This window comes from Fusarium verticillioides, chromosome 7, assembly GCF_000149555.1.
Source record: "Fusarium verticillioides 7600 chromosome 7, whole genome shotgun sequence".
Lineage (NCBI taxonomy): Eukaryota > Fungi > Ascomycota > Sordariomycetes > Hypocreales > Nectriaceae > Fusarium > Fusarium verticillioides.
The window spans coordinates 2,083,864-2,109,788 of record NC_031681.1 but is presented as its reverse complement, the minus strand read 5'-3'; the positions used below and the strand labels follow the sequence as shown (position 1 = coordinate 2,109,788).

At 49.7% G+C, this 25,925-nt stretch overlaps 7 protein-coding genes across 7 annotated transcripts; 3 read left to right on the top strand and 4 right to left on the bottom strand.

Annotated features, from left to right (window-relative positions):
- Positions 1–173: 173 nt before the first annotated feature.
- Positions 174–1,328, bottom strand: FVEG_11425 (hypothetical protein; the record flags this gene model as incomplete). The annotated part of the gene is made up of 1 exon (XM_018900684.1): positions 174–1,328. The coding sequence occupies one exon, from the start codon at positions 1,326–1,328 to the stop codon at positions 174–176; it is 1,155 nt and encodes a 384-aa protein (XP_018758998.1).
- A 4,261-nt stretch (positions 1,329–5,589) lies between these two features.
- Positions 5,590–7,763, top strand: FVEG_11424 (hypothetical protein). Its single transcript, XM_018900683.1, has 3 exons — positions 5,590–5,620; positions 5,688–7,235; positions 7,287–7,763. Exons 1-3 carry the CDS (start codon positions 5,618–5,620, stop codon positions 7,470–7,472), a joined length of 1,737 nt encoding a protein of 578 aa, XP_018758997.1. The 5' UTR covers positions 5,590–5,617; the 3' UTR covers positions 7,473–7,763.
- FVEG_11423 (hypothetical protein) lies at positions 7,585–9,748 on the bottom strand. Its single transcript, XM_018900682.1, has one exon. The coding sequence runs from the start codon at positions 9,161–9,163 to the stop codon at positions 8,117–8,119; it is 1,047 nt and encodes a 348-aa protein (XP_018758996.1). The 5' UTR covers positions 9,164–9,748; the 3' UTR covers positions 7,585–8,116.
- A 1,666-nt stretch (positions 9,749–11,414) lies between these two features.
- On the bottom strand, positions 11,415–15,502 carry FVEG_11422 (hypothetical protein). The gene is made up of 3 exons (XM_018900681.1): positions 15,267–15,502; positions 14,790–15,205; positions 11,415–14,740 (listed from the first exon to the last, which is right to left on the bottom strand). Exons 1-3 carry the CDS (start codon positions 15,410–15,412, stop codon positions 12,588–12,590), a joined length of 2,715 nt encoding a protein of 904 aa, XP_018758995.1. The 5' UTR covers positions 15,413–15,502; the 3' UTR covers positions 11,415–12,587.
- Positions 15,503–15,654: 152 nt separating this feature from the next.
- Positions 15,655–17,307, top strand: FVEG_17021 (hypothetical protein). The gene has a single exon (XM_018906262.1). The coding sequence runs from the start codon at positions 16,794–16,796 to the stop codon at positions 17,241–17,243; it is 450 nt and encodes a 149-aa protein (XP_018758994.1). The 5' UTR covers positions 15,655–16,793; the 3' UTR covers positions 17,244–17,307.
- A 704-nt stretch (positions 17,308–18,011) lies between these two features.
- On the top strand, positions 18,012–20,044 carry FVEG_11421 (hypothetical protein). Its single transcript, XM_018900680.1, has 3 exons — positions 18,012–18,519; positions 18,567–18,840; positions 18,896–20,044. The coding sequence occupies exons 1-3, from the start codon at positions 18,182–18,184 to the stop codon at positions 19,826–19,828; spliced, it is 1,545 nt and encodes a 514-aa protein (XP_018758993.1). The 5' UTR covers positions 18,012–18,181; the 3' UTR covers positions 19,829–20,044.
- Positions 20,045–20,997: 953 nt separating this feature from the next.
- FVEG_11420 (hypothetical protein) lies at positions 20,998–24,455 on the bottom strand. Its single transcript, XM_018900679.1, has 2 exons — positions 23,473–24,455; positions 20,998–23,409 (listed from the first exon to the last, which is right to left on the bottom strand). Exons 1-2 carry the CDS (start codon positions 23,575–23,577, stop codon positions 23,173–23,175), a joined length of 342 nt encoding a protein of 113 aa, XP_018758992.1. The 5' UTR covers positions 23,578–24,455; the 3' UTR covers positions 20,998–23,172.
- Between the last annotated feature and the right edge of the window lie 1,470 nt (positions 24,456–25,925).

Genomic DNA, 25,925 nt, shown 5'->3' with positions numbered 1-25,925 from the left:
GTAGGCGGTGTCATGCTCGTGGGATGCGAAAAGGTGAGTCGTTATCGTCGTCAGAGGGACCCCTGGTCACCCTCTCGTCCTCGTAATGTCATTAATGTTCATGCCTATGCGGGCCGGGGTAGCATGATGGCTGTCGCAGCTGATGTGGTGCGTGGCTTGCAGGGTTCAGCGCTCTAGCTGGAGCTTGAGCCCATCTCCATAATTTCAATAGCCCAATAAGGCAATTCCCTTGCGAGATGCTGGTGCGCGACAAGTTCATCCTCACTGGAGTCTGGCTCCTCAAGCTCCTCGATCCGCGCAGGGGGCGGATCATGGAATAATAGGCTGGTGCGATGCATCTTTCTCCGCATACGACGTGCGCTGGAGCCGACCTCGTTGGCGTCGAGCCCCTCGCCCTCATCCTCCGAGTCGCTGAGCTCGCTGTGTGTCCGTTTGCCAAAGCTGCTACCCATACTCATACGTCGGAATTTCTTGATTTGTTCGCGGCGCTTCAAGAATTGCGCTTCCTCGTCGAGTTCGCCCTCGCCCTCGCCCTCAGGACTTTGCTCGTTGTCTGATGTTTCGTTGCTGCAAGTGAGATTCCTAAAATCCTTGACCATAGTCTTGTGGGCTTTCCTGCTTCGTGACCTTGAGCGACTGCGATTGGATTCAATCTCGGTAGGTTGTAGAACATCGAGTCCGTCGCAATCGCTGTCCATAGGGTCAATATCCTCCACAGTGAAATTACAAGCAACTGTAGCCATAGCCGTTGAAGTAACAGTAATGTGAGAGGTCTCAGCCTCGTCTGTTGCACCGGATCTGTCGGATTCTGAGCCCGAGTCAGATTCTGAACTGTCTGAATCACTAGAGCTGTCGGTATCATCGTCGCCAAGCTCCATAGCAGAGTCGTCAATTGGCGAGGAGACGGCTGGGCCAGTAGCATTTCCCATGCTTCGTATGCTGGGACTTGCCGAATCTTCTTCATCCTCATCTTCACTACTGCTGTCCTCATCACTGGTGTCGTCGGCCATGCCGGATGAGGAAGACGAGCGAGGGCTTAGCTGATGAGGGCCAACTGAAGGCTGATAGCTGAATTGGTGTCCATCGCCAGTTGGCTTGATGTTAGGATCCGAGTCCAATGACTGAAAGTAATCATGAAAATCAGGTTGGCGCCGAGGTTTCAGACTGGTCTTGCGTAGGAATGGCGGCGATGTGGTGGGGGTTTCTGGTGGCGAGTTGGGGTCGGCGGTGAGAGGCTGATTCTGGACTTCTTGTACTTGAGCTCGAAGTTGAGCGACGTTAAGATTTGGCGTCGCGGGCCGCCGCCGAAGGCTCTTTTTTGGCGGCATGGCTGATGTGGTGTATAGACCGGTAGACCTTAGAGTTGAGGTCTAACAAGAAACGTATATATGGTATGGGACAATAGGAATCCCAATTGCGTCCAGGTGTTAACCTTGGATGGACAGACAGATAAATCGTCCAATAAGCCTCGAGCCTTGGACTTGAGTAAGACCGTCAAAGACAAAGTAACTTGGGTCGATAAGGGTCTTATCGATCAACGACAAGTATTGGATGTGTAGTCGAGTAGTTTGGTTGGCTTCGGTGTGGGGTAAATAAACGGATGGAGGCGAGCCGATCCGGAAGTAAAACGAGTAAGATATAATAGTAAGGTGAGGTGAGGTGAGATCAAGTGAGGTGTAGTTGAGTGAGGCGGTTTAGTCTGGTTTGAGGTTGAGGTACCAGGCAAGTGAACAACAATGCGTTGCCTTGCCTTGGTACGAAGAGGAAAGAGGACAAGGAAAGACGGAAGACAAAAAAACGGCAGGAAGGGGAAAAAATTGCAACCGTTGGCTACCGCAAGGCAAAGCAAATGCAGATGCAGTAGTAGCGGTAGCAATAGCGGTAGCGGTGCTGGCTGGGCTGGGCTCAGTGCGTGGGCGTGGGCGTGGGCGTGGGCGTGGGTGTGAGCATGGGTGTTGACGTGGGTATAGTTATGCAATTGGATACAGAGACTGGGCTTGGGTTAGGCCAATACTACGCGGGGCTGCCAGTCGAGTCCCAGTCCAGTCAGTTGCCAGCAGAGCATAGACGATGCAAGGCAATGCACCCAAGTGGCCGACGGTGGGAGTGAAGAGGGGAACGTAGATGGAGGCGATTGGGTGCCCCAGTCAAATAAGCCCAGTCAAGTCCAGGCTGTTTGTTTAATGATGCGGTGGGTGATTGGCGATGGAATTGGTTGGGCGGTTTATTCTTTCAGGCCCTTGAGGACGTCCGAAGTGTTGTTTGACTTTTAAGAAAGCCAGCACTGACCTTGTAATTCAGGAGAGTCGCAAATCGGTAATAAAAATAGAAGGTTCAAGGAAACAAAATAGAAGAAGCGGAGAAGATGACAAGACGTGGGACAAACGCACAAGCCAAGTCGAGTCGAGTCAAGGCCGGGTCTTGCTTGTCGCGGGGGGTGTCCCGTCAGGTTCAGTCAGTCAGGTAGGCCTTCGCTTGATTCAACTTTGGGCCTCAAGCCAGTCGATACGATCGATGTCGATATTTGTGACGATCAATTGGTAGTGGAGAGACAATGGCAGATATCAATGGATGAGTCTGCTGTGAGCAATAAACAGTAGCGATAGTCAGGGAGCCAGGACCCAGAGGAGAAACCTCCAACACGGAGAGGATGATATGCGACTGGTGTTTGGGGTCATGATAAGTCTTTCTTCAAAGACAGGCAATAGAGTCGTCCTAGAAAGGGGACAGGGACCGGGAGAGATATTGCTTCGAGATATCTCTGTCAGTCCGCTTATCGTAATATCGTACGTAGTGCCTCGTAGTAAGTTATATCGCTACTGCTAAGACCCAATTCTGTCTGTGCAGTACGGAGAAGGAAGAATCTCTTCGTCGAGATTAATAAGGTTGATGATGATTATCAATCTCTTTTGCCATTCACTTGAGAGAATCCAAGTGAAGATGACAAAAAAGGAAGAAAAGGAGGGAAAAGAGAAGAAGAAAGATAAAAAGTGTGAGAAAGAGGAGGGGAAAGTGCCAGATAGAAGAAAAAAAAAGTAAAGAGCACCTCAGATGCAATGCAAGTGAGATGCGGATGGCGAGCACCGACCGGAGCCTGTGGACGGAGGGGGGTACCTTTACTGTAAGGTAGAGCAACGATGGGACCTTTGATAGGCTCGGCGGTGTTTGATGGGCAGAGACAAAAGTGATGAGCAAGTGATTGAAATGCACAACAGATTGAAAAACGATGAGCTATGTAGGTCCTGTATGTAACTACCGTAACGGTACCAGCCTGGTACGGGATGGTACAGCGATGATCAAGTCTGCAGAAGCAGTGCTGTAAGTCAAAAAGTTGGAAGCCGATCAACGATGATGCCATTGATCAAATGACGATGGATGACAGACAGACAGACAGACAGACAGAAGACAATCAGTCAGGCCTGGCCAGTGGATAGATAAGAGAAGCCTAACAACAAGGAATGTCCTTGCATCTGAGCCTCAGCCGCGCTTCTAGTTCAAAGAATCCAGTCTAGCGCAGAGAGTTTCTGTTGCTCGGCTCTCTTCAGGAGCGAAGCGGCCTTTTTCGTCTTGGTACGGAGGAGGAGAGTGGATGGACGATCAAATTGGACTGCCGGGGCCGGGGCCGGGTTCGGATCGGGTCTGTCAAACCACCACAAAAAAGAGGAGGTTGGGCCGTCCGTAGATAGTCAATGTCTCAGTGGATGAGGTCTAAGAGGTTCAACTAAGACTCTTTTCTAGCCCCACAGACTTGGTCTTGGTCTGGATAAAGAGGCTCCGGGTGAATTGAGGGCTGACGGGTCTAGATTGAGACTGATTGATCGGACGGTTTCGTTGTCACGCAGTCAGGTCTTGTCTTAATACAGGTTTATGCAGTCGCCTCTTTTTTACACTGAAGCTGACTGAAGAGGTATCCAGATTGGGGGTCCAGAGTGGATGTGGTGTATAAGTAAAAGTAATCAATGTGAAATCAACAAGAAAAGACCCAACACTTCTATAATGGATATCAGAGTTGGCATAGAGGAGTCTTTGCCCATGGTTAGCTATCCGTGTTTTCCTCTTGGGCATTGCCTTTATATCAGTGCCAACAAGCAACCTTGGTCAGTCTTGGCTCTCAATATAGGCTGTGATACAATGCGAATCCTCAGACATGGAACGGCCCGCTCTGTCCATTCCACGTCCTCAAAGATTCATGTGAAAACAGGGAGTCAACTCTCACTGAGCCCATTCTAAACCAGCCCTGCACTAGCGTCGGGTCTCTGCCAACACAGAGAACAACCTTGAAATGGAAGTTGAATGGAAAAACCCTTGATCAAGTGGAAACATCTAAAAAAGAACCCTTGCACGATTCAATGGATCCCACAGATTTCGATACCCTCGGAGTGAAAAGCAAAATAATCACTCAGTGCCCAAAACCAAACACAACTTCTTCTAAGCGCCGTCGTGGACCAACCCATTTTATCAGATCCATACGAGGGGGCATGACTGACATCCATGATTTGGGCATCAATGCTCGAGGTAGGGTCCAGTCTGTGTGTGGTTTTTCTCTCTGTCATTCTCTCCATCCACAGGGAATCGGACAAGGGCATTGTTTGTGTTAGTCGATGGGAACCACTGTTGACACGTTGGTATGACTCTTAAATTCTGGAGACTGTGCTACATGCCTCACTAATTGTGCGCGGTAATTATTTGTCTGGCGATAAAAGATGCAGTAATGTTCAGACGGTCAGATTTTGATTGATTCATTCAGCCTCGACAAGGTCTTGTCTGGCCTCGTAATGCAATGCATGAGTTGTCAAACATCAAACGAATAAGACCCTCGGTGAGATGCAGAGCAACGCACAACAAAGGAGAGAAAACACATGATACGTTACCAGCTTGAAAATCGAGGTGCAGACAGTACAGTACTTGAAGGATCATGAGGGTACTGATACCCCATTGTTCGGTACCGAGACGCAGACGCTGTTCAACAGCCCATCATCGTCATCACGCATTTGCGTATTCCGCTCCTGCGAGGAATCGAGCCGTCTGTCCTGCAGAGTCTGACGAAAACGGGGTTTTGTCGCGTGTGCCTATCGCGAGGGCACACGTCTGATGGCATCATCGTGTAGCATTGGGGGAGCTGCATCGCACAAACGGGCTAAACTTTCGCTTATCGTTTTGGCATTCCTAGCTGAGGTCGATGAGTCTAGTCAAGATGAGCATCGTCTCATTTGTGCGGCTTGTGCTGCGAGTGTTGATCCCACTGTCTTGGTCTGATGATACAGAGTGAGTGGCGTGCCTACGTGCGTAGGCGTTCAACAGACAGAATGAGATGAGGAAACCGTTAAGATATGCGGATACCGCATTGTAAAACACACACAGTAATAATCTTATAAGGACTGAAACTGTCTAAAGCCCACGTTATCATTATAGTGTAACTCTAAATTTGGATCATGATTGAGGCGTAGAATGAATGACATCCTTCAACCGTTCCATTCCATCTCGGATCTGAGCGGGGACAAACACGGACTGCCCCGCTTCCCCGTCTCCGGAGCCGCTGAAACTCAAATCATGAGTTCATTGGCCCGTAATTAAATCAACGAAACAAAACAAACCATTTCCTTACACAACAAAAACCATGGTAAGTAATAGAGCAACAGATGTTCACTCGCACGACCATCGCGATTAACATGCACTCTCTTTGATAGGCTCCAGATCCAGAACCCCAAGGGCGCAAGCGTGGTAGGCCTGCAAACGCGTCCAAACAAGCCCCCAGCGCGTTGCAAGATCGACCAGACGAGTACGAAGCCGATGTCGAAGAAGCTGCACGCCCGAAACAACGAGGACGACCGAAGAAAACAACGCAGGAAGATGCGCCCGAGGGAGAAGTAGCGCAGGCGGAGAAACTCAAAAAGAAGCGTGGTCGACCTTCACTGGAAGATAGGAAGGCGCAGAAGTCGACAGAGAATGCAGCGCAACGAAAACGGAAACGCGGCCGCCCTTCACTAGAGAAGAATCAGGATGAACGAGAAGCTGAGGCAGAAACGGTAGAGGAGACAGCCCAACCAAAGAGGAAGCGAGGACGCCCATCTCTCGAGAAGGATCAGAATGAGGAGCCTGAGCAGGAAACAGCAGATGCTGGAAAGCAAAAACGAAAGAAGAGGTCGAAGGAGAAACAGATTCAAGAGCCGGAAGAGCAGCCAGAGGAAGAGCCCCAACCACGAAAAAAGGGTCGCAAAGCAGCTCAACAACCTGAGCCTGAGCCAGATGAACAAGAGGCAGAACCAGCACCAGCACTAGCACCCCGAAAGAGACAGCGTCGTAAAGCAAAAGAGCCCGAGCCCGAGCCTGAATCTGAAGAAGAGGAGCAACCACGACGAAGTCCACGAAATTCCTTGCGTAATCTCGGCGAAGATGCCAACAACAAGGGCAGCAAGGCTGAAAGGTCTAAAAAGAAGAAGGACCGTGTAGCACAGGAGAACGCAGAAGATCAGCAACCCGAAGAAGCTCCCAAGAAGCGTGGCCGCCCAAAAGGGAGAAGACCATCAACTGAGAACGCGGATGAACCACAAGAAGAGCCACAAGAGACGAACAAAAAGAAAAGTCGCCGCAAAGAGAAAGAGGATGCACCCTCCGACTCAGACGAATCTCTCGCCTCTCCGCCAAAACCATACATCCACATTGCTCCCTTTAAACGCACAATCCGCTCTTCTAAAGTCGCTGCAGACTGGACCGGTCTATCGGGAGCATCACTTCCCACTACTAAATCTATCCTCAAACTCGCCCAACAACCTATCCTGCAACGCATGGCCCCAACGAACAACCGACGCACCCACGCCTCTGCAGCATTGCATCTCGTCTACCGCCGCATGGAACGTAAACTCGCCCGTGGCCTGCCCTTCCCACCTGGGAATCCATCATCAAAGACTACAAAACGGCGCCTGGATGCTGATGGGGGTCGTGCGCTGGAGCTTGATTTTGAGGCGGTGCTCGATGGGAAAGCGGCGTTGGAGAGACAGCTTGTGCCCGGGATGCATGCCGTTGAGCTGTTGAAGACGGAGAAGGAGAGGATGGAAAGAGAGCTTGAGAGGGATTATGAAGAGCTTAGGAAATTGGAGGCAAATGCGAGGGCGCAGACGAGAGAGCGGAAGGATTTGTTCCGAAAAGCTCATGTTTTGGCACCGACATCAAGACCAGCCAGCAAGGATCATGATACAACTTTTCTTACTGACACCAAAGATGAGGGAAGCCTCAAGGTAAGTTTGTTCCATGACATTAGCTTACGTCTGGAGAGCTCACAAAAGCAGGACATTATCAATACACCTCTTGAGCCCATAGCCCTGCAACTAGCAGACCACGTCGAAAGCATCCGTGGTAACCTTCAGCAAGCTGATGGGCTCACACCACAACTGAGTCGGACAAAAGCTGCTTTACAGGATGTGTTACAGAGGTACCTAGATGAAGGAACCTATGAGCAGGTTGTCCTTGGATAAGTGCTCTGTGTAAGATATGAGATGATGAAATAAGCTACTTGGGCTATGCATGAATGGATGAGCAAGGCGTTGGGATTACGGTTTGGATGAGTTTGCATATGCGCATGGCCTTAGCTGAGCGTCAGAGTGCAGGTACAGATAATATCCAGAAACGAGATTTTCCCCAAAAGCCATTGAAGAGCATTGCGTTCATATATTTATTGCTTATTTTCTCACATCTATACAACTACATCTGCATGAGGCATGTGTGGTATAAAAACCAAGATGTATATATGTTATGACTCAATGAGACAAGGGGTCTATGGAACCGACATTCCAGATAAGCATAACCCAAGTCTATCTATCTACAAGCGCTTCCATATACCAACACCATCCGTGCTACAGTCAAAAGGGAACAAGACCAAGTAACCCGAGAGGGTATTTGTTGTGTGGACCAGATAAGACGAAAGTTCATGATTCTCATTGAATTGATTTTGAAGAAGCAGCAAGAAAAAAAGAGAAAAAAAGTAAATTGTCATACATCCAGGAGTAGTTGGCCTATACAAAGATGTTCCCCCTTCCACTAGATGCCTAACCAAGAAGTGACCAAATGGTGAGTAATGTACAGATGAGACTTCATATACGTAGGAGTTGTCTCAAGACATTTATCGGAGACGGCGGGAGAAGCCAGTGGGCTTGGCGTAGCCACCAGTGGCAGTGTCGTTGACAGGGTAAGGGACAACGGTAACAGTAGCCTCGAGGGTGGTGGTGGTGTCGCAGAACTCCTCCTCGTCATCGTCGTCCTCAGAGTCATCACCATGGACAGCCTTGTCGGTGACGGTAGCATCATCAGAGCTACCAGTCTTGCTGGCCTCAGGGACAACAGTGACATAGACAGTGGAGGCAGGGGCGGTGACTGTGACTGTCTCAGGGACACACTCGCCGTTACCATTGCCAGAGCCAGAGCCGCCGTTGTTGGATCCATTGCCAGTACCCTTGGAACCCTCCTCCTCACTCTTGCCGGTGCTGTAGCCGTTGTCACCGCCCGAAGCAGGCTTGGTCTCACCGACGCGCTCAATGGTCTTGGTGACGGTGCCAGTCTTGGTCTTGGTAGTGGTAGTGGTGGTATCATCCCCGGGGGTACCGTTCCCCTTAGAGCCGTCATCGGTGACCTGAGGGCCAGCAGAGACGGTGATGGTGGTCTGGAGAGTCTTGTGGACGGTGGTGGTGATGGTCTCGTCACCCTGGGTAAGAGTGACAACCTGCTCGGTGGTGTAGTCGGAAACGACTGTCTTGTCGCCCTCCTTAGGGGGAGGGTAAGCACCGCCAGTGGTCATGGGGACGGAAGCGGTGTAAGGGGCAGTGAGGGTCTTGCCAGTAACACCACCGGTCTCAGCATCGTGGAGGACAGAGGTGTAGATAGAGCTGGCGTCAGCGACGGGGCAGACAACCTCAGTGAGGATAACGGTGTTAGTCTCAACGTAGGTGACCTTGTCGGACTCGGGGAGCTGAGCAATGGCAGTGTGGTCACGAGCAGGGCAGTTGGTGACGGTAGGAGCGCAGCTGGTGATGGTCTCGACGACAGTGGTCTTGACGGTCAGAGTGGTCTGGGTGTCGGTACCGTTGTCGCGGCGGTAGTGGGCGGGGTGGGGGAAATTGTAGGCGTTGGCAACGGCGGCAAGCATGCCGATGGAAGCGACGACGGACTTCATTTTGAAGATTGAGGTGGTTTGGATGTGGTTGGGGTTTGGGGGGGTTTGGGTTTTGCGGAGCTTCGGATTTGTCTATTGACACGGTTTGCGATGCGATTCAAATGGCCGTAGAAGTCAATTCCTCCAGTCGGGCAGCGAGCGACGACACAGCTTTTTCTTCTCCTAATAGAAAAGGATAGAAGTTGGAGCGTGAGAAACGCTGGTTGCTGGAATGCTGGAAGGATCGTAATGGCAGAAGCCGGAAATGAATGGAAAGTCACGATAGAGACTGAACGAGTGTGGTGGTTGTGATAGACAAGACTGAGAAGCCGGATCGGAGGTGAGGCAGGAAGCGTTAGATATTAAGAGAAACCAGAGTCGGGGGCGTAGTACCAACTGGGCTGGAACGCCTCTTTTTAGCTCAATGTCTCTTGCAGGGAAGTAGACTGCAACCACAAAACACCGGACTGCCAAGATGCTTTGAGCATGGGTGGTGTTGTGGCCCACCAGGAGGCCCCTTGGATTAAGAGAGGGCCAGGGTCTGCATCTCGAGTTTGGGCCTTGACCTTGATCAGAATGAGAAGGAGATGTACCCACTCGGGCACGTTCCCTTCAGCGACTGGTGAGCCATCTTCGGGTCTCCGCAGCTGGAGGAGATGCGATTATCGCGAAGGATCATCAAGAGCGAATGCTACGCATGCCTACCGTACAGTACATAGCTGAACGATAGGAGTAGCGACAGACTAGAGGCGACGAGCCAGTGCCAGGGCTAGGACCATGCACCTGAGCTAGAGAGGCTTATTCATAGTAACCCTTCGTGATGAGCGTGCGTATCCTTCCTTTCATCTTGCTTGCGCGGGTTGGTCGGTTGCTGCGGCGTTGACGTTGTTGAGATGAACATGGATGTGATTTGATTGGAGATGATGGAAGAGTCAAGACCACCCGTTGGAGAAGGATGAGGTTCAGATGTCGGTGGGGCGTTCTGGCTCTTGCCTCAAGGGGAATGGTTCAGGGGCGCGGTAGGCTTCTCGGGCCAGGGTCCACGGGGTGCCTGACCAGGGGGGTTGGGGCTAAGGAAGCGCTTTTTGGTGAGCAAGCACCCTGTAATTTAGCGATATTATTCCAGTTCACTTGAACCTTGGTCGATTTTGATGATTGTTCATGCTATATCTGAGCATGATCATGGGTATTCTCACGGTGTTGGACGACAATTACTCGAGACATATGTTGACTCTGGCTGATACATAACACAAAAGTTATGTTTCACTCTCTTGCGTCATTCGTCTTTTATTCTCTCCCTTAGTGAGATCGAATAGCGCCACCACGTCACTTTATGCAGGTACCGTGCAGAACCTGAGACGCCACGCGGGCCAATTAAACCTCCAGACTCTTAATCACCGCCATCCCGAGATTTCGTTGTTCTGGCGCCCGCCACATTTTGGTCCAAGGCAGCGAATGAGAGATAGCCACAATCATCGTCAAGTGATGAATGTTTCGAGGAGAGCCAGCTACCTTACCTATTCTCTATCTGTACACATGTTGCACAGCATAGACAACAGCGCGTAGATCAGGTGAGGCTACTTATTTACATAGAGGCCGGAACTGCTGCAGTGAACATTTACCCCTAGAGTATGTACTGGTACTGCCCGTCAGCGAGGTAATTTCAGCCTTGTACGCTGTAAACGCCAGAACCTGCAATATGCCGTCGCGCGTACCTGTCTAGACCACTAGAAATGTCCGACGGGATCGACAAACCTGGCACGCAGGATTAGTGCAACTCTGACAACTAAAACTCGAGCCATAACCGGATACCAGAGATTCCCGAGGCTTTGAAGCAATCTGTACCTATCTAGGTCTCCAACAAGGTCCATCGTCAAGGAAACAAAGAGCCCAGAACCCAAAAGTCAAACACTTTTCTCACATGTCGAGACTGTCCCTGGCAAGCTGAAAAGCCGATGGATAGAGAAGAGAAAAAACAGAAACAAGTCCCTTGCATGCTTGACCGCGATTTGGCAGAGTCAGACAGAGTCCACTCTCTTATGCAGGCTTCCACCAAAAAAGATCTTTTCTTCCCTGCCAAGCATTTCCTCGGATCTAGAATGACTCAGATCCCGGGTTCCAACTTCCGACCTTTTCTGTTCTTTTCTGATTAGAGACCATGATTGTGACGAGTGATCTGAGACTGGTAGCTAAGCCTCATCGGCATACGGCAGTGAACCAACTACAGTTCCTACACTAACCTCTAATAATAGTAGATTCGCAGACAAGATTGGTCGAGTCGTACTCCGTACAGAGGCACATGGGTAGATCATAACTGGAAATGACCATCAATTGCCGATCCTCCAGAATAGAATCAGCCAGCCAGACTGGTCACTGAACGGTGTTGGTTACCCAATCTGGTAATTACATTCTTGTTACGCTTTCTAACAGGCTCTGACAGCGTTGATCTAAGTTTTGCTCGCTTGGATGAGGCAATTTTGCATCGGTATGCAGGTATGGAGTACCGATCCACAGATTGCCAGTCATCTCCATCTTCTCCAGGCTCCATCTCCAATATCAATCAATATCAGTCATCGTCTATAGATCAAGATTCCCAAGTTGCACATATCTTGCGACTAAAACGTCTCATAGAAGACTTGAGAAAAGCCACGTCCCTCTGTATATGTTTCACTTCTAAGCCGCCTCCGGCCAACCCCGATACCATCCCTGTCGTTTCATCAAAGCCCCTTGGTCCCTGTCTCGTCTTGTCGCAGAATAACAAGTTACCAACTTTGTTTCCCCACTCATAAATTACCTCTTCTAAGTTCCCTCCTTGTCCTGTCTACCACTGCGGTTCCAACGGCTTGTTTCTGGCACGTTGCCGGCTTGTCATCTCGATAATGTCGTCGTCGTCTTCATGTATCAAAAACACCCCAAGCAAGGGTTTAAAATTCTAGGGGCGCTTTTTTTTTTAACTCCTTTTCTAGATTTTTACGAGAATGTTTATTATTCGGCTCATTTTAAACATTCAAGCCGCGCAATCGCTCATCTTATCTCGTCTCGTCTCGGTAATCACTCATGCCCATAGGCAGACTTTGCCTTGGCGGGCGGTTCTACTGTTGACCAAAGTCCCAACTTATGCTTGATACATGCTAAATAGATCGTCGGGATATACTGACTGCGATTCTCATCTCATCTTCGAGGCACAGTCACATCAAGCATGAGGCACTCGCGCCAGGTAACTTTAGGCCATGTCAATTCTAGCCCTGCCGTCAGCTGCAGTTGGCTGCATCGCCAGGGAACCTCAAATCCGGCATGGTGTCACTATCCACAACTCAAATGCGCTGCGCCCTGTTGTGATTTCCGATCAGGTAGACACCGAGATTGCCAATCATTTACCGCACCCGGATAGCGTGGGACCTGGATATCCCCTCGATCTTTTGGACGCACCCATTCATCCCGTCTTTCATTCAACCTCCTCAATTCGTGGCCGAGGCTTCCCAGCTGCGTCCACCAAAGTTCCGCTGGGGTTGACATGGAGGCCCGCCAGCTGAGTGAATCCTGGACTGTTTGTTGGCTCTTGTGGCGGGAGGATGCTTGCCATTTGCCAGTTTTCAAGGCTTTCAACCACGTCCTTTGCATGTTGTTGAACCAGTCCATCGTTGTCCGTCTGAGCCACATATTGCAGTGTCCTCACAATATCTTCTCGGCTCTCGTCAGTCAGACCAAAGCCAAGTTTCCTGCCAGATTCCTTGGCAGCGTCGAGAGCCCTAACAAAACTTAACACGTTCAGGATGGCAGCTCTTCGTAGAATTGCCGTCTCCATCTCTCGTTCCATTGCCAGGATATTAATGCAAAGGTCAACGCTACCAGATACGAGCGTTGGCCCAATGCCTCCTATGTTCGTTTCAATGGCAGCGCCAAAGATTGACAAGGCAGAAGTTCGTATTCGAACGTCTTCTGCGCCTCTCTTACTTTCCCATCCTTGAAGGATTTGAGCCAGAATGTCGTTCCTAGCCCTCTCTTCTTCCGTCACTTCTTCTTCATCCAAGTCCATGTCATCGTCCTCATCGTCCTTTCTCTTCTTCAGCTTTCTGAGCTTCTCATCACGAGCTTGTTTAGCCATGGTTTTGGCTCGATGTCCACGACGTCCAGCGATAGACAGCAAGGTCTCGCTAACTTGACGTGCAACATCACTGGTAAAGGTTTCCCCTAGTCGCTGGATCACTTGCAATAAAGCTTCTCCAAACCGCAGCCGAACGTCCGTCGTAGACTTTTCCTGTGGGTCTAAGTAGTGGTCTAGAAGCTCTTGAACTGCCGATTTAGGATGTTTGTTGGCCAGCTGAGTATAAACTTTGATGACTCGAAGGTTTATGTAGTCGTCGTTGTTCTCCAGTAGGGTCGATAAAAGCACGGCAATTGCAGGGATGTCGAGTATTGGGCTGTCTTTAAGAATCAGACCAGAAAGCAAGTTCAAGCCTTCAGAAACGATGGGTGCTGGATTGTCATCGCCCCCAGTGACATATTCCATGGCCAGTTTATACGTCCTCTGATCTTCGATCTGCCGGGTGCTGAGCGCCGAAGCAGAGACTTCATCCTGCTCCATTTCGTCTCGATACTTAAGAAGCAGCGCTAGGTTCCTTGCTGTAGCTGACAACTGTGGCCTATCTTCATTGCTCAATCGTTGCAGGGAATTCTCTACAATATTGAGCTCTTCTGGTTTAATGTGGGATTTCTGGAATGTCGGTGCAGTGATGACCAGATTCAGTAAGCTTAGTACCACAACGAGTAGGTCATCTGCTAGCCTCGACTGAGTATCTGCAGTAAGAACTTCGCATACCAACTCTAGTAGCTGATCAAACTGGCTCACGAGCTTTTCTGGAGCTTTGTCCATCAACTTCTGTAGAATAGTGACCTCAAAAAGATTTTGTAGAAGTGAATCTGTCTTTTCATCCTCAGAACGCAGATCAATTTTGATCTCGTCATTTGGTTTGTCTGCTGTTTCCATCCAGCGCTTTAGGAGGCTCAAGAAGATGGATGACACCTCTGTAAAGGAGCATGATGTGGTTATGAACTCAACCAGTTTAGCTGCTTTGCCTTCGAGCTCGTTCCAGTTCAGCTCAACGCCTGAGGTTGAATCAAGTCCACGGGGTTCTGTGATCTCAATGTCTCCTTTACCTTTGAGTCGATACTCCCAAGGCTTTTTACTTCCTTCTGTGGCGCCTCTGCAGAGGAGGTTTCGAATGAATGGTCTAACACTTTCGGAATTGCCGAATATCCTCAGATAGGCCTGTAACAATGCCCTAGCAGGCTTGATAAAGTTCTCTTCGGTACTAGGTGGCGGGTTTTGCCACGAGGCGAGAACCCATATCTGTACTAATACAAGCCTGAGAAGACGTCGGCATAGCCCGGGTGAAGAGTTGGACATCACCAGGGTCATAAGGCGTTGTAGCGAGGTTTTGAGAGATTGGGAGGTGACGAGAACACGATCACGGCTGAGATCGACAATTTCGTCGTTTTCTTGCTTGATGGCAGTGGAATCAGGGTTGCCCATCGATCGTAACGTTGGGTTTATATCGTGGACTAGAGGCTGAACAAATGCATTCCAACCGGGAGATCCTAATTCTGAGTTTAGTTATGTTTATAGAGATTGTCTGCTGTTACTCACCTGGTGCACCATATTGTTTATTCCCCAATACACCATAACCCACGATTTGAGAAGCGGTCTTTACGAGTTCAGGACCAGCAGTCCCATCGATGAGCTCAAATAGCTGCCCTGAGATGCCCTGGAACCACGTTTCCGCTGTCATACTGGTCGGAACTGAGGAGAGGAGTTTCGTTGCAACGGCGACACCTTCATGCGTTATGCTAGCTCCTTGCTTTTGTGGTCCAGCTTTTGCGTCTTGGGTTCTACCAACATTACTAGGGTGTACTGAGAAGACAAATTCCATGGTTCCACGGACGCCAGTTGGGCGTAAAGGGAGGAGAGTGAGCGTCTGGACCAGAGGATCTCTCAGCCATTGTGGGAGAACTGATGGCTTAATGAGTGTGTTTAGAGCAGGCAAGAGTTTCCAGACTGGTGTTCTTGGAGTCTGTTAGTGCCTTGATATTAAATAAATGGTCTCGAAACAAGGTTGTAGCTCGCCTTTCGATGAGTTTGTCGTATGCTTGGAGACCCGATGCCCGAGTGCCTGCATCAATTTTTGGATCAAAGGCTTTTTTACCGGCTTCAACTATCTCCTCAAGTATCTTTGGGTGTGCAGCAGCAGAAGAAGATGAAGAGCTTGCCATGCTGCGTTGGGAGCTAACAACGAGCTTTAAAAGATTATATAGGTGAGGTATGTATGTTGGAAACAAGAAATAGTGAATTGGTATAGGGTGTTTGTCATCATGATTCAAGAGCTCCAGCCTTCATGTGCACCCCACACTGTATGTACTGTGAAGAGGCTGGGCAGTCACGTGCAGGCGCGTTCGCAGTGGAGACCCACAGATCTCATCGCGTCTACCTTATATTGCAGTGTGTTCCATGAACTCGACTTTCTCACTCACCAACCACTTCATGACGCTTTTCAGTTTCTAGGATTCTGTACTGGAGATGTGACACCCGCCAAAACATATGATTCATACGGATCAGCTTTCCGAGGCTCTCGACACGGTCAAGACGAGCTCCTTCACTACTATCAACACGCGTGACGCCTCCCCCACAGTCCTCCGGTCCTCGTTTCTCGCAAGGGATCCTATTGTAGGCACTCGCATCATTTGGTTACTCTCCCATATGCCGCTCTCGAGCCTGTAACAGGACCTCGTGAATGCCGCAGCCGGATTATGGTGGGTAGCGCGTCCTTTATAGGACGTACCAAGCGGGCGGGTGAACGAGGCTCGGAACTTAACCCTAAGAAGATATCTGGTTTTCAAGTTTTGCGCTCTTGTCGCCCAAGTCGTCTTTTATGCCGGTGAAGTACCAGCTGTCATCATGCCCGCTGAAAAGTTGGATGATTGACTGGTGGCGCTACTGCCGACGGACAGGCGAGGAGGGCAGTCCAGTCACCGTTTGGTGCGCGAGAGGATCGGTGCCATGAGCCGTTTGGTAAGAGCCTCTGGTCTGAGGACGCTCGTCAGCCCTTTCCGCTGGAACCAGTACATTGGTCATGAGTAGACCGTCTAGTCGTTGCGATTAGTTCTGGGTCTTGGAGATGGAACTAGTCTGACCACTTGGTCATACTGCTAGCTTGCCCATAGCGCCTAAACAGCTGAGAAGTGGAGCTTCGATTTGGCCTCCAAACAGCCAGTCAATGAATTTCATTCCCGTCCCGAGTTTTCGCTTGCCGGAACCGCCAGCTAGGGTAATTCCATCTGGTGCAGCGGGCAACTCTTGGAAACACACAGAAATTCGGCGACTGACATATCTTGCCAATCGTATAGTCCCCGGTCCTTCAAAGCTGTTCATGGCATGTCACGTTGCTGCACTACTCCATATCCTCCTAACCCGTTCGCACACTGGACCACACCACAGCGCTTGCTACCGGTGTGTGACGCTCCGCGTCTGGTCTGACCAAGCGCATCAACCTCCAGCCATGGGTCACAATCCCTTGGTCATGATGGGCGCCAGCAAGCCTGTAAGGATCAGAAGGTCTGAACAGGTCCCTCAGATCCGCCGAAAGGTTGAACTGAGATGAAAGAGTGGTTTTTATGGATGTCTTTTGTCCACCCGTCAAAGCCCTCCATGCCTCTCACTGGAGAGAAATTTGGAGAGGAATCAAAAACTAGTCCTAGTTGGCAGCGCGAATCATACAGAAGGAGCTCTCTCGTCAGTGTCGGTGGGTTTTCAGACTGCGCTCTGCTATGGCAACCTTTTGGTCGAGTTGTGTTTACGAAGGTATTGGATCATTCATGGAATCGTCAGCTCACGAAACAGTCTTCACCTTTGCAATGGCCGTTGTTGCAGGAGGATACTTGCGGTTGGTGTTGGAAGCATCACCGGGACCCATCTCGAGTTGGAGTCAAAGTTTCGTACTTGTCTGGTGCTGTGAAAGGCCCTTCTGCCAAGTTGAATTTCACGACTCTGGCCGCACTGTTGAGGCTGGGTTGGATTGTTGGATCTAGGACAGGCCTTGTTGGGTAGGGTAGTTCTGGCTGTTCTCTCGCCTGGAAATGGTGTGGAGGACAGCCCCCCGCGGTGAGGGGATAAGTCTACCCATCCTTTTTGTTGATTGGACAAGTACTAATATTCAGACAGGACCAGAGCGATCTAGATACACTAGCTGCCATGCTTGGGGACAGGTTTTTCAGGTAAGTTCAAGATTTAAAGTCAATCGTTTTGTGGGGAGGTTGGAAGATCCCGTCTAGATCGGCATTCGGATCCGACGGATCGGAGAATTGGTGTCGTGAGTGATGTCATGAGTGCCAAGATTTGCCAACGCCCGCGTTTCTTGGGCAGTAAATCAGAACTAACAAAACACTCGTCGTAAACTTAATGCATCTGTAACAAATGATCTGCGACAGATTTGGAGTGTGTGGGTTGCTCCAAGAAGCTTGCTTCCATCCTGGTCGTGTTACACGAGTGCTGACAAGGAAAGAAAAAAAGACGCATCATCTATCTGGTGCTTCTCTGCATGAAGATGCCATTGTAAATATCGTAAAAACTCTAAAGAACTATAAGATAATAGACCTCACTCACATCATGTCTAACAACTTATTTTGGAACTGTAAATAAATTCCCATGTATTATAACGAGAAGGGCCAAGTTTATCTGGTTCTATGCTTTTTTCTTTAATCCCTATACTTGCGTATAGAGCCAGCCAATAGGAAATATCCGATGACTGAGATACCTGGTTGCTGGTGATGTCACATAATGCAGGAACCTGCTCCCCATGTCTGAGCTGACGATACTAATCAACTATAGTACCTAAACAAAAACAAGATTGCCCTGATACCTTAGCTTAGCTTACCTAGTCCGCTTACTCCTCATAAATTATTCTCTCCCTTCGTTTGCTCGCTGGCGTCTTGGCTCTTTGTTCTCACGCTATTCTTCGAAAGCCAAGACTTGAAGATATATCCATCATGGTGAAAGCAGCTTTCTTGGGCTTGTTGCCTGCCGTTATGGCCATCCCCGCAGCCGTTCCCGGTCCCGCACCAACGGTTTATCGTAGAGAGGCAATTCCAGCTCCAGCTGCTCAGCCTACGCAGGTCATGGACCTCGAGCGACGCGACATCATTGGCGATGTGGAGACTTATGTCGGGAGTCTTGTTAGTGGTGTTGAGACAAAGATCAAGGGATGGGTCAATTCAGGCATCCTCGACTTTCCAACTGGTTTCCCTACAGGCGATGCTGTTAAGAAGTCAGCAGGCGTCGACGACGATGATTTGAAAGCCGAGCCAACACAGGTTCTAAATATTCCGTAAGTAGCCTCAATCACATACGAGAACCACTCTAACCAGGAGACAGCCCATACGGTAATTGGACCAACAGGGGATGGAACGTTCGAGTGCACGGCAATGTTTACAAGATCCCCAACCTGAGCCAGGAGAAAGTCGACGACCTCGCCAATGTCTTCCTTATCGACACGAGTGTTGACAAACTGTCCAAGTCTCAGCAAGCTCAGGCTCGAAATGTGACGAGGTCTATCTTTGTGGTGCAACAGGACAATGTTGAGGTCAAGATGAACTTTGTGAACAATGTTGATGTGTCCCCCGACGAGAGCGGTGGTGCAATTGATGCGGTAAGTCAAACAGAAGAAATCAGGAACACGGAACCAGTTACTGACCATGTACCAGAGGGGAGGTTCGCAAAACATCACCATGCCATACAACACAACTCTGGAGGGCGACTTTGACGCTTTCGTCGTGCTTAAGAACACCACAGACTCCAACAATGGCTATTTGATCCCCGGCAACGAAACCTCCAAGATCCAGACCCTCAATGTTTATGCTGAGGGTAAGAACAACAGTGGAAACGCAACCACTTACCTCGTACCACCCAAGGGTATCACTATTGTCTCTGACATCGACGATATTTTGCGAGTGACAAAGATCTACGAGCCAAAGGAGGGTCTTCTCAACACTTTTGCTCGACCTTTCACTCCATGGATGAACATGCCTGACATTTACGCCAACTGGTCGTCTTCAGTGAGGGACTTGCACTTCCACTATCTCACTACGACACCTGAGCAGGCCACTCGTAACTACATGAGCTTCATCTACAACACCTACCCACTGGGCTCTTTCGATACCCGCCCACTAAACTTCTCAGACGTCTCAGCGACACTGTCCATCCGTCGCTTCTTGCTCGATAAGGTCTTCCAGACCTTCCCTGATCGCAAGTTCATCCTCGTCGCCGACACCAGCAACTCAGACGTAATGAAGGACTACCCAGCGATGTACAAGGACTATCCTGGCCAAGTGCAGTGCATCCTTCTGCGCAACACCAGCTCCACTGACAGCGGTGACAAATTCCCGTATAATACCAAGGGCTTCAAGGACATTCCTCAGAAGAACTACATGTTCTTCCACGTGCCTGACGACATCGCCAAGATTGACATTGCTAACGGCGGGTGCTACAACAGCTCCATCAAGCAGAACGTTACTTTTGACTACCAGGGTCTTCCTTTTGGTTTGAGCGACGATGATAATGCCGCTGCGGGTGTTGCACCTAGGTTAGGAATGATTGTCGCAGGACTGATTGCTGCTTGTATGGCGATGATGGTTTAGTTGGATTAGATGGCGTTATACCGGGGCATCATGAATTCAAACTGTAGCATACAAGGTAGTTGCGAGCATAATGATTACGTTGAATTATCACGGCAAACCTGACTTCATATCCCAGACGCTATTTTCAGTGGAGACGTCTTCTTTTCCATGGGAGAAGCATGATCTTGAGCGTCAACAAGTCCGTCGCTGATAGAATACTATACAATTGGTGATCACAGCTCCCAAACTTTGACCGTGACATGACATTGCGTTCGCTCTATTTTCACAAACCGTGCGTGTTCTTCCGTAATCACGTATCCAATTACGTCAACCGGAACACATTCCGTTCAAAGGCACACGAGTAATTTTTCGGAACTTGCCTACCCAAAGAAAGCTTTAAAATTCAGGGTCCAGCTGAAATATCGTATGACAACAGCACCTCTACCGCATAGATCGTATGGACACCTTCCCAGGCTCTTGGATATGAGCATCTCGTTGCGGAAAATAATCTCCTGTGTCTCGAGAGCATTACCCGGCACTCCGTGCATCGTATCCTGTCGTTGGCTCAAGCAACGAATATGCACTCTGACTCCACTGCGGTACTTGGAACTTCCAGGATTGAAGAATCCCATACAACTGACAAAGCTTATTGTGAATAGACACAGACTCTCTTGAGATGTTGACGTGAAAGATGTACTGTACTGAAACGGCGGACCCCGACTCCAAAAGAGAAGAAATGGTCAGACAGCACATGCTCTAGGGCATCAAGACAAGCCACTTGATACTAAATACATTAGTAGCTGCACTTGACCTGATTCATGAAATGGTTGGTTTGTTCCTGGCTGTACTTATTTCGGTCTGAGCACTTAAGTGAGGTCTGCAGTAATTCTCTCAATCGTTCCATTCCGCTTCTGGAACGAGATGTTGTTTGTGCCATGACGCTTCTACCGCTGGCACTAAGCTATGGGTAATGGGCTGATGCAGGGTTCTGAAGGTGCTGTGTCCATAGCGCGTAGAATCCTCGCGAGATCTCGCAGGCGTCTTTCGCATACCGAGCGTTGAGCGTTGCATTCTAAGAGGATGAGAGGAGACAAGGTTCATGCCAAGACCAGGGATGGCTGTTTTCTGTATTCTCCCTCTCTAAAGTTCCGGCATATAACGGGTCTTCCAAGGAAGCCAAGTCAGATGCTCGATTGGGACACTTCTGCGAGGCTGAGAGTGGCCATCGGCTTTTAGAGCTGTGATTCAACATGAGGAATTGTCCAATAGGATCTTATTTGATACCCGCGCAGCTGAGACATTGAGGCTACCTAGTCGTCAATCTTAGCGAGGTGTGAGGTGTGTGTAACCAAGCTATTTCTAGAAGGGAGTCTACACATGACACAGCGGCATCCCTCAAAAGTTGAACTAAAGACTCACGGTTGAATGGATGGAAGCTTCCAAAGGCCCTAGACCTTGAAAAACATACATACCTACCTTACTAAAGACTGGTCAAGTTTTACGGGCGCTAGTGGAGACTGTTTCCCCCTGATCAGCCAGTTGACAGCGGCTCATATCCTATTTGATAATGGTGTTGTGGATGTTGAAAAGCACTAATTCGTAGCTGCCGTGTCTGAGGTGTCTCTCCCATCGCCAATTGAGCATGTTCCTGGACCACAGACTGCTCATTCAGGCCGGAAAGAACGGAGACCTACAGGAAACTCCCCGCCTGAGCTCTTTCTTGATTCAAACATTTTCTGGGCTCAGGCCCCATTATTGGATTACTTGAGAAAAGGCAAGTACACCCAAAGATGACTGTTCACTTGTCATTATTCGTATTCCCCACTCCCGTCGTCGCATCCACCTAGAAGCCACAATCTCAATCTCTTCAATCTCACTCATACTTCTTCTCCACTGCTGCCGCTAAGGTACTGAAGAGAAAACAATGCTACAAGCAGGTACATTCATCCGCGGTCAGTTTGAAACAAGCCGCATGCTTAGCACTGACTTCTGCATTCTGCACGTCGAACCGCGTTTCGGTGGCTACGCGGTTTGTCTGTCTGTCCATGCAATACGTACTGTGCCTCCGTCGTTCGGGGATCCTGACGATCCGCAGTCCGCGGGAGTAAGCGAGGCCGGAAGTCTGTTCTAAAACAAACCGTCTTTCAACGGCGTCAAATTACCTCATCACCGAAACTCAACTAATCCTCTGCTAATTGCAGGTACAACTGGTAGCTCAGCCTTGATGGCCCCCTAACCAGCTACTGGCACCACCCTCACAAGATGCAGGCACGTGGAGACTGGTGGAAACTGTTGCACTTGGTCCCTTTCGAAAAAAGTTTACCGTCTGAAGAGCAAAAACGCCATTCATAGCTTTTCGCGAAGTCAAGTGCTACGACGGTCCACGGGTCTAGCAGAAACGCATCGTTCAGCTGCGGCTCCAAGCCTTTTCTTCAACAACCAACATCGCTCTTGACACTCTTCGGCCCACAAACAATTGCGGCTCCCGTGATGGTTATGGCTGTTCAAGTCGGTTTAATATTAGAGCTTAGACTCGTGCGCCTTGTTGGACAATCTCTATCGGTGGGGTATCTCATCCCGAAACAAACAACGACTGATAAGTCCTGCAGCCAGACAAGGATCATCAGACGAGCTCTCTTTCCGAGGCACACCACATCTCACGACCTAGCCCTGGCCGCGGCGCCTTGATCTGATTCCTTGACATGATTTCGTGCGCCTAGAACTCATTACTGACCCGCTCAGCAGCAGGTCAACCACAACCAATGCTCCCTGAGCATCACATCACATGTCGTGTGCGTTTTTAGCAGATGATGAATCGAAACAAAATGAGATCAAAAACTGCCTCGCCTTTTCCACGAAGGAAGAGGTCAGAAATCAATTTCCTGGCTCCAGAACGGCCAAACAGATAACAATTGTTGCCACCCAGTGAAACTCATTCGCGCCTGTTACATGATGATGTCCGAATGAAAAAAAAAAAAAAAAAAAAAAAAAAAGAATCCCAAAATAAATAACAATTCCAGATTGGAGTCCCCCGTCTCCAGAAAGGTTCAACAGCGCATGGGTATCTCGCGGGGGTTTTGTTTGCTTGCGGTCTTGCTCCAGCCACCAATCTCCCGCTCCATCCAATGTCAAGCGTCGCAGTCAGTCAAAAATCGTACACTGCCTACGCCCAATGGCGCGTTGCAAATGGTCGGCGGTCACGAGAGAGGCATGCCAACCTATCTCCCTGTTGCCGTCGGCACTCAAAAGTCCAGTTCAGTCTTTGCCCGTCGATTATTATTTCCAGCTCTGGCGTCCTAATGTCGCAATTGAAGAAACCCTCTCAGAGGTGACGCTTCTGTGCCCCTAGAGGACACTAGATCTTCTCAAAATCGATGATGTGCCATGATGCTCGGTATACCTGGCATAGCGCTTGTTACGGGAATTGATGGTGGTGGCCGACTGGCCTTGTCCCGAAGAGTCCAGTCGTCGCCAGGTTCTGAGGGAGCTACGAGCTCCATTAGAGTATATTGAAGAATGCCGTCGAGAACTTGTGGGACAACAATATCTCGAGATAGTCCCCATGCTGGTAATGAAGATTCTTCGTTATCGCGCCCATCAGCCTGGAGCTATCAGTCAGTACCAGTCGAGCGAATTGATATGCAAAGCAAAATGTGCCAACTTACAAGACATGATGCGCAAGGCGCGTTATTCACCCAGACCCAGTTGGGGCAGTTATGTGTATAGAAGTACTTGCATCTGTACTTATAAAAACCACCAGCTCCACTCATTGTGCTGTTGATGTCCAAGATGTAAGAGAGTTGGTTGTATGGCGTAGTGAGCAACGGATCGGACAAGGTGAGATGTGAATCAATGGGCAGACGGGTAGTGGAATGCGAGGAAGAGGTATAGACTCTTATATGAGTTGCCAGGCAATGAGAGGAAGTGACGTGAATGCGATTATTAGCACGGGGAGTGGACTAGGCTGGGGAAAGGGTCGAACGATTTGCTTGTACTACCGTTGAAGTGCGGATGGCCAACATGTCAAGGATACCCAGGGCAGAGCGGAGCTCTAAGTGGGAATGAGCTGGCATGATCAAAGGTGCGTAGTGTTTGCTCAACGGAGTACGACTTAAAGACTCGGACGCTGACGTCTTAGGGACAACTAAACTCGATGGGAATGGCCGTTGGCGTCGCAATGCCATTTTGCATGGCATTGACTGATGCCCCCCGCCGAACAAAACGATGCGATGTGGTGGGGACCACACCCGTAGTGATGACAGACAGGGAGCCCCTGTGAGCTCTGCAGGACGACTGCAGACGCCTTTTACAAGCGACAAGCAGACATGACTTGGGTACGGGCAGGCAAAACAACGTACATGATTCTAAAAGACGATGGAATGCGGCAACCAGCCAGAGACGGCTTGTTCTTGAAGGCCGGTCGCAAGGAGAAATCGACGCCATCAAGATATTTCGTTACTACGCGCTCATACGACCGGGGAGGACGCCCAAGTGCTTTCAGAGCACGACGAGACAAATGTTAATCAGCATTAGTGGCATTCATGTGTTGCGGTTTCCACCTCAATCTGCTGCTCCAGTACAGACAGTATGCGTCCATACTGAAAAGCGAAGTGATAGGATGGGTCGTCTCAGAAGCCATGGAGACAACTTAAACGGTTTATGGTTCATCGAGACGTGGGGCCATGGGACGAGAGCTATAAAGGGTGTAGCGTCCGGCGGAATGGCGTGAGGTTAGACCTGACAAGGGCGTGTATACTCGTCTGGGGAAAGGACGTACTGTCTGTCATGGTCATATCCAATGATACCGAGCTTTTGCGCATCCCTCTCGGAGTTGACCTTACTTGAGACGATGCATGATGATTCCCCCCGTCTATGGTCCACGCCCAAACCCCTAGGTCCACGGCAATCACAATTGCTCCAACGCCGCATACAGGACCAGGTCAGGGCAAGAAACCCTCAACAGGAATAGGGAGGGGCGTGCTATTCATCAATGAATACATATGTTGTGGTGTTTTCGGACCAGCCGGCGCCACGACCTGAAGCCAAAGACCCGTAGTCAACGGTAGGCTTGCTGCGGTCATCCCATGCTACCATGTATCGTGCCACATGAAGTGCACAGGCAAAGATCCGATTGTCGGACGCGCAGTGGCATGGTTCAAAATCAAGCAGGCCATGTATCAATTAATCTGACCTCACTCTGACCCTGTGGCTCTTCCAGGCAGGGACTTTGTGGGGAGGAGATCTCTGAGGCTGAAAAAGAAACGTTCTTAGAACATCTTGGGATCGATGCCAATGCGGCTCAGCCCAGCATCTGGAATGGAAGGACGGGAAAAAGCAAAAAAAGAAAAAAACTCTTTGCTTGTGAAGGGACGGGATCCACAAGCGCGTGGCGCCGCAGTTTGGCTTGTGGATATGCGAAGTATATCTCAACGTACTGAGTATGCATACTTGCACATGCCGGCAATGTTTCTTTTCCTCTGTGAGCTTGTGCTGGGGAGGCTGATAGCCTAGCTGTCGGTGATACACACTATCAAGGTTGCCGAAGAGCGAGGCTAGAGCTTATTACGAGGAGGAGCTTCAGACATGGTGGGTTACCTGTTCTGATATCATGAGATATTTGAGAAGCATCAGTCTTTACTCGATGAGATTACGACCCTACTCGGAGGTCTCGGGTCGCCCCGTGCTTTCATAACGTCCAGTTGAGCATCACCGATGACCTCGGGCGTCTCCATTCGCGGATCACCCACTCTACCTCGGCCACTCCACACTCATTTGGACTTTATCAAGGCCATCTTCTCGTTGAGGTAATTGTAATATTGCGCGATAAACTACACCTTGGACGGGCGCGCAGAAGCAGCAAGATCCAGGGTTGGCCAGTCTTATCGTTGCGTTGCGTTGCTTTACAACTAGACAAAAACTTAAAACGGTCCTCTCATTTCCACATATTGGGAAAACATCACAAACAGCGCAATATGCACGGTTGACAACGCGGCCCCCTTCGAGCAGCGCACCTTCTGATGTTTCTTCACCTGTGCGCCATCTTGCTTCTTCCGCCCCCCCAAGTACGTTCCAGGTTGTGAGCAGGGGAGAACGGCAAGGAGCTATGGCCTCCTCGGAT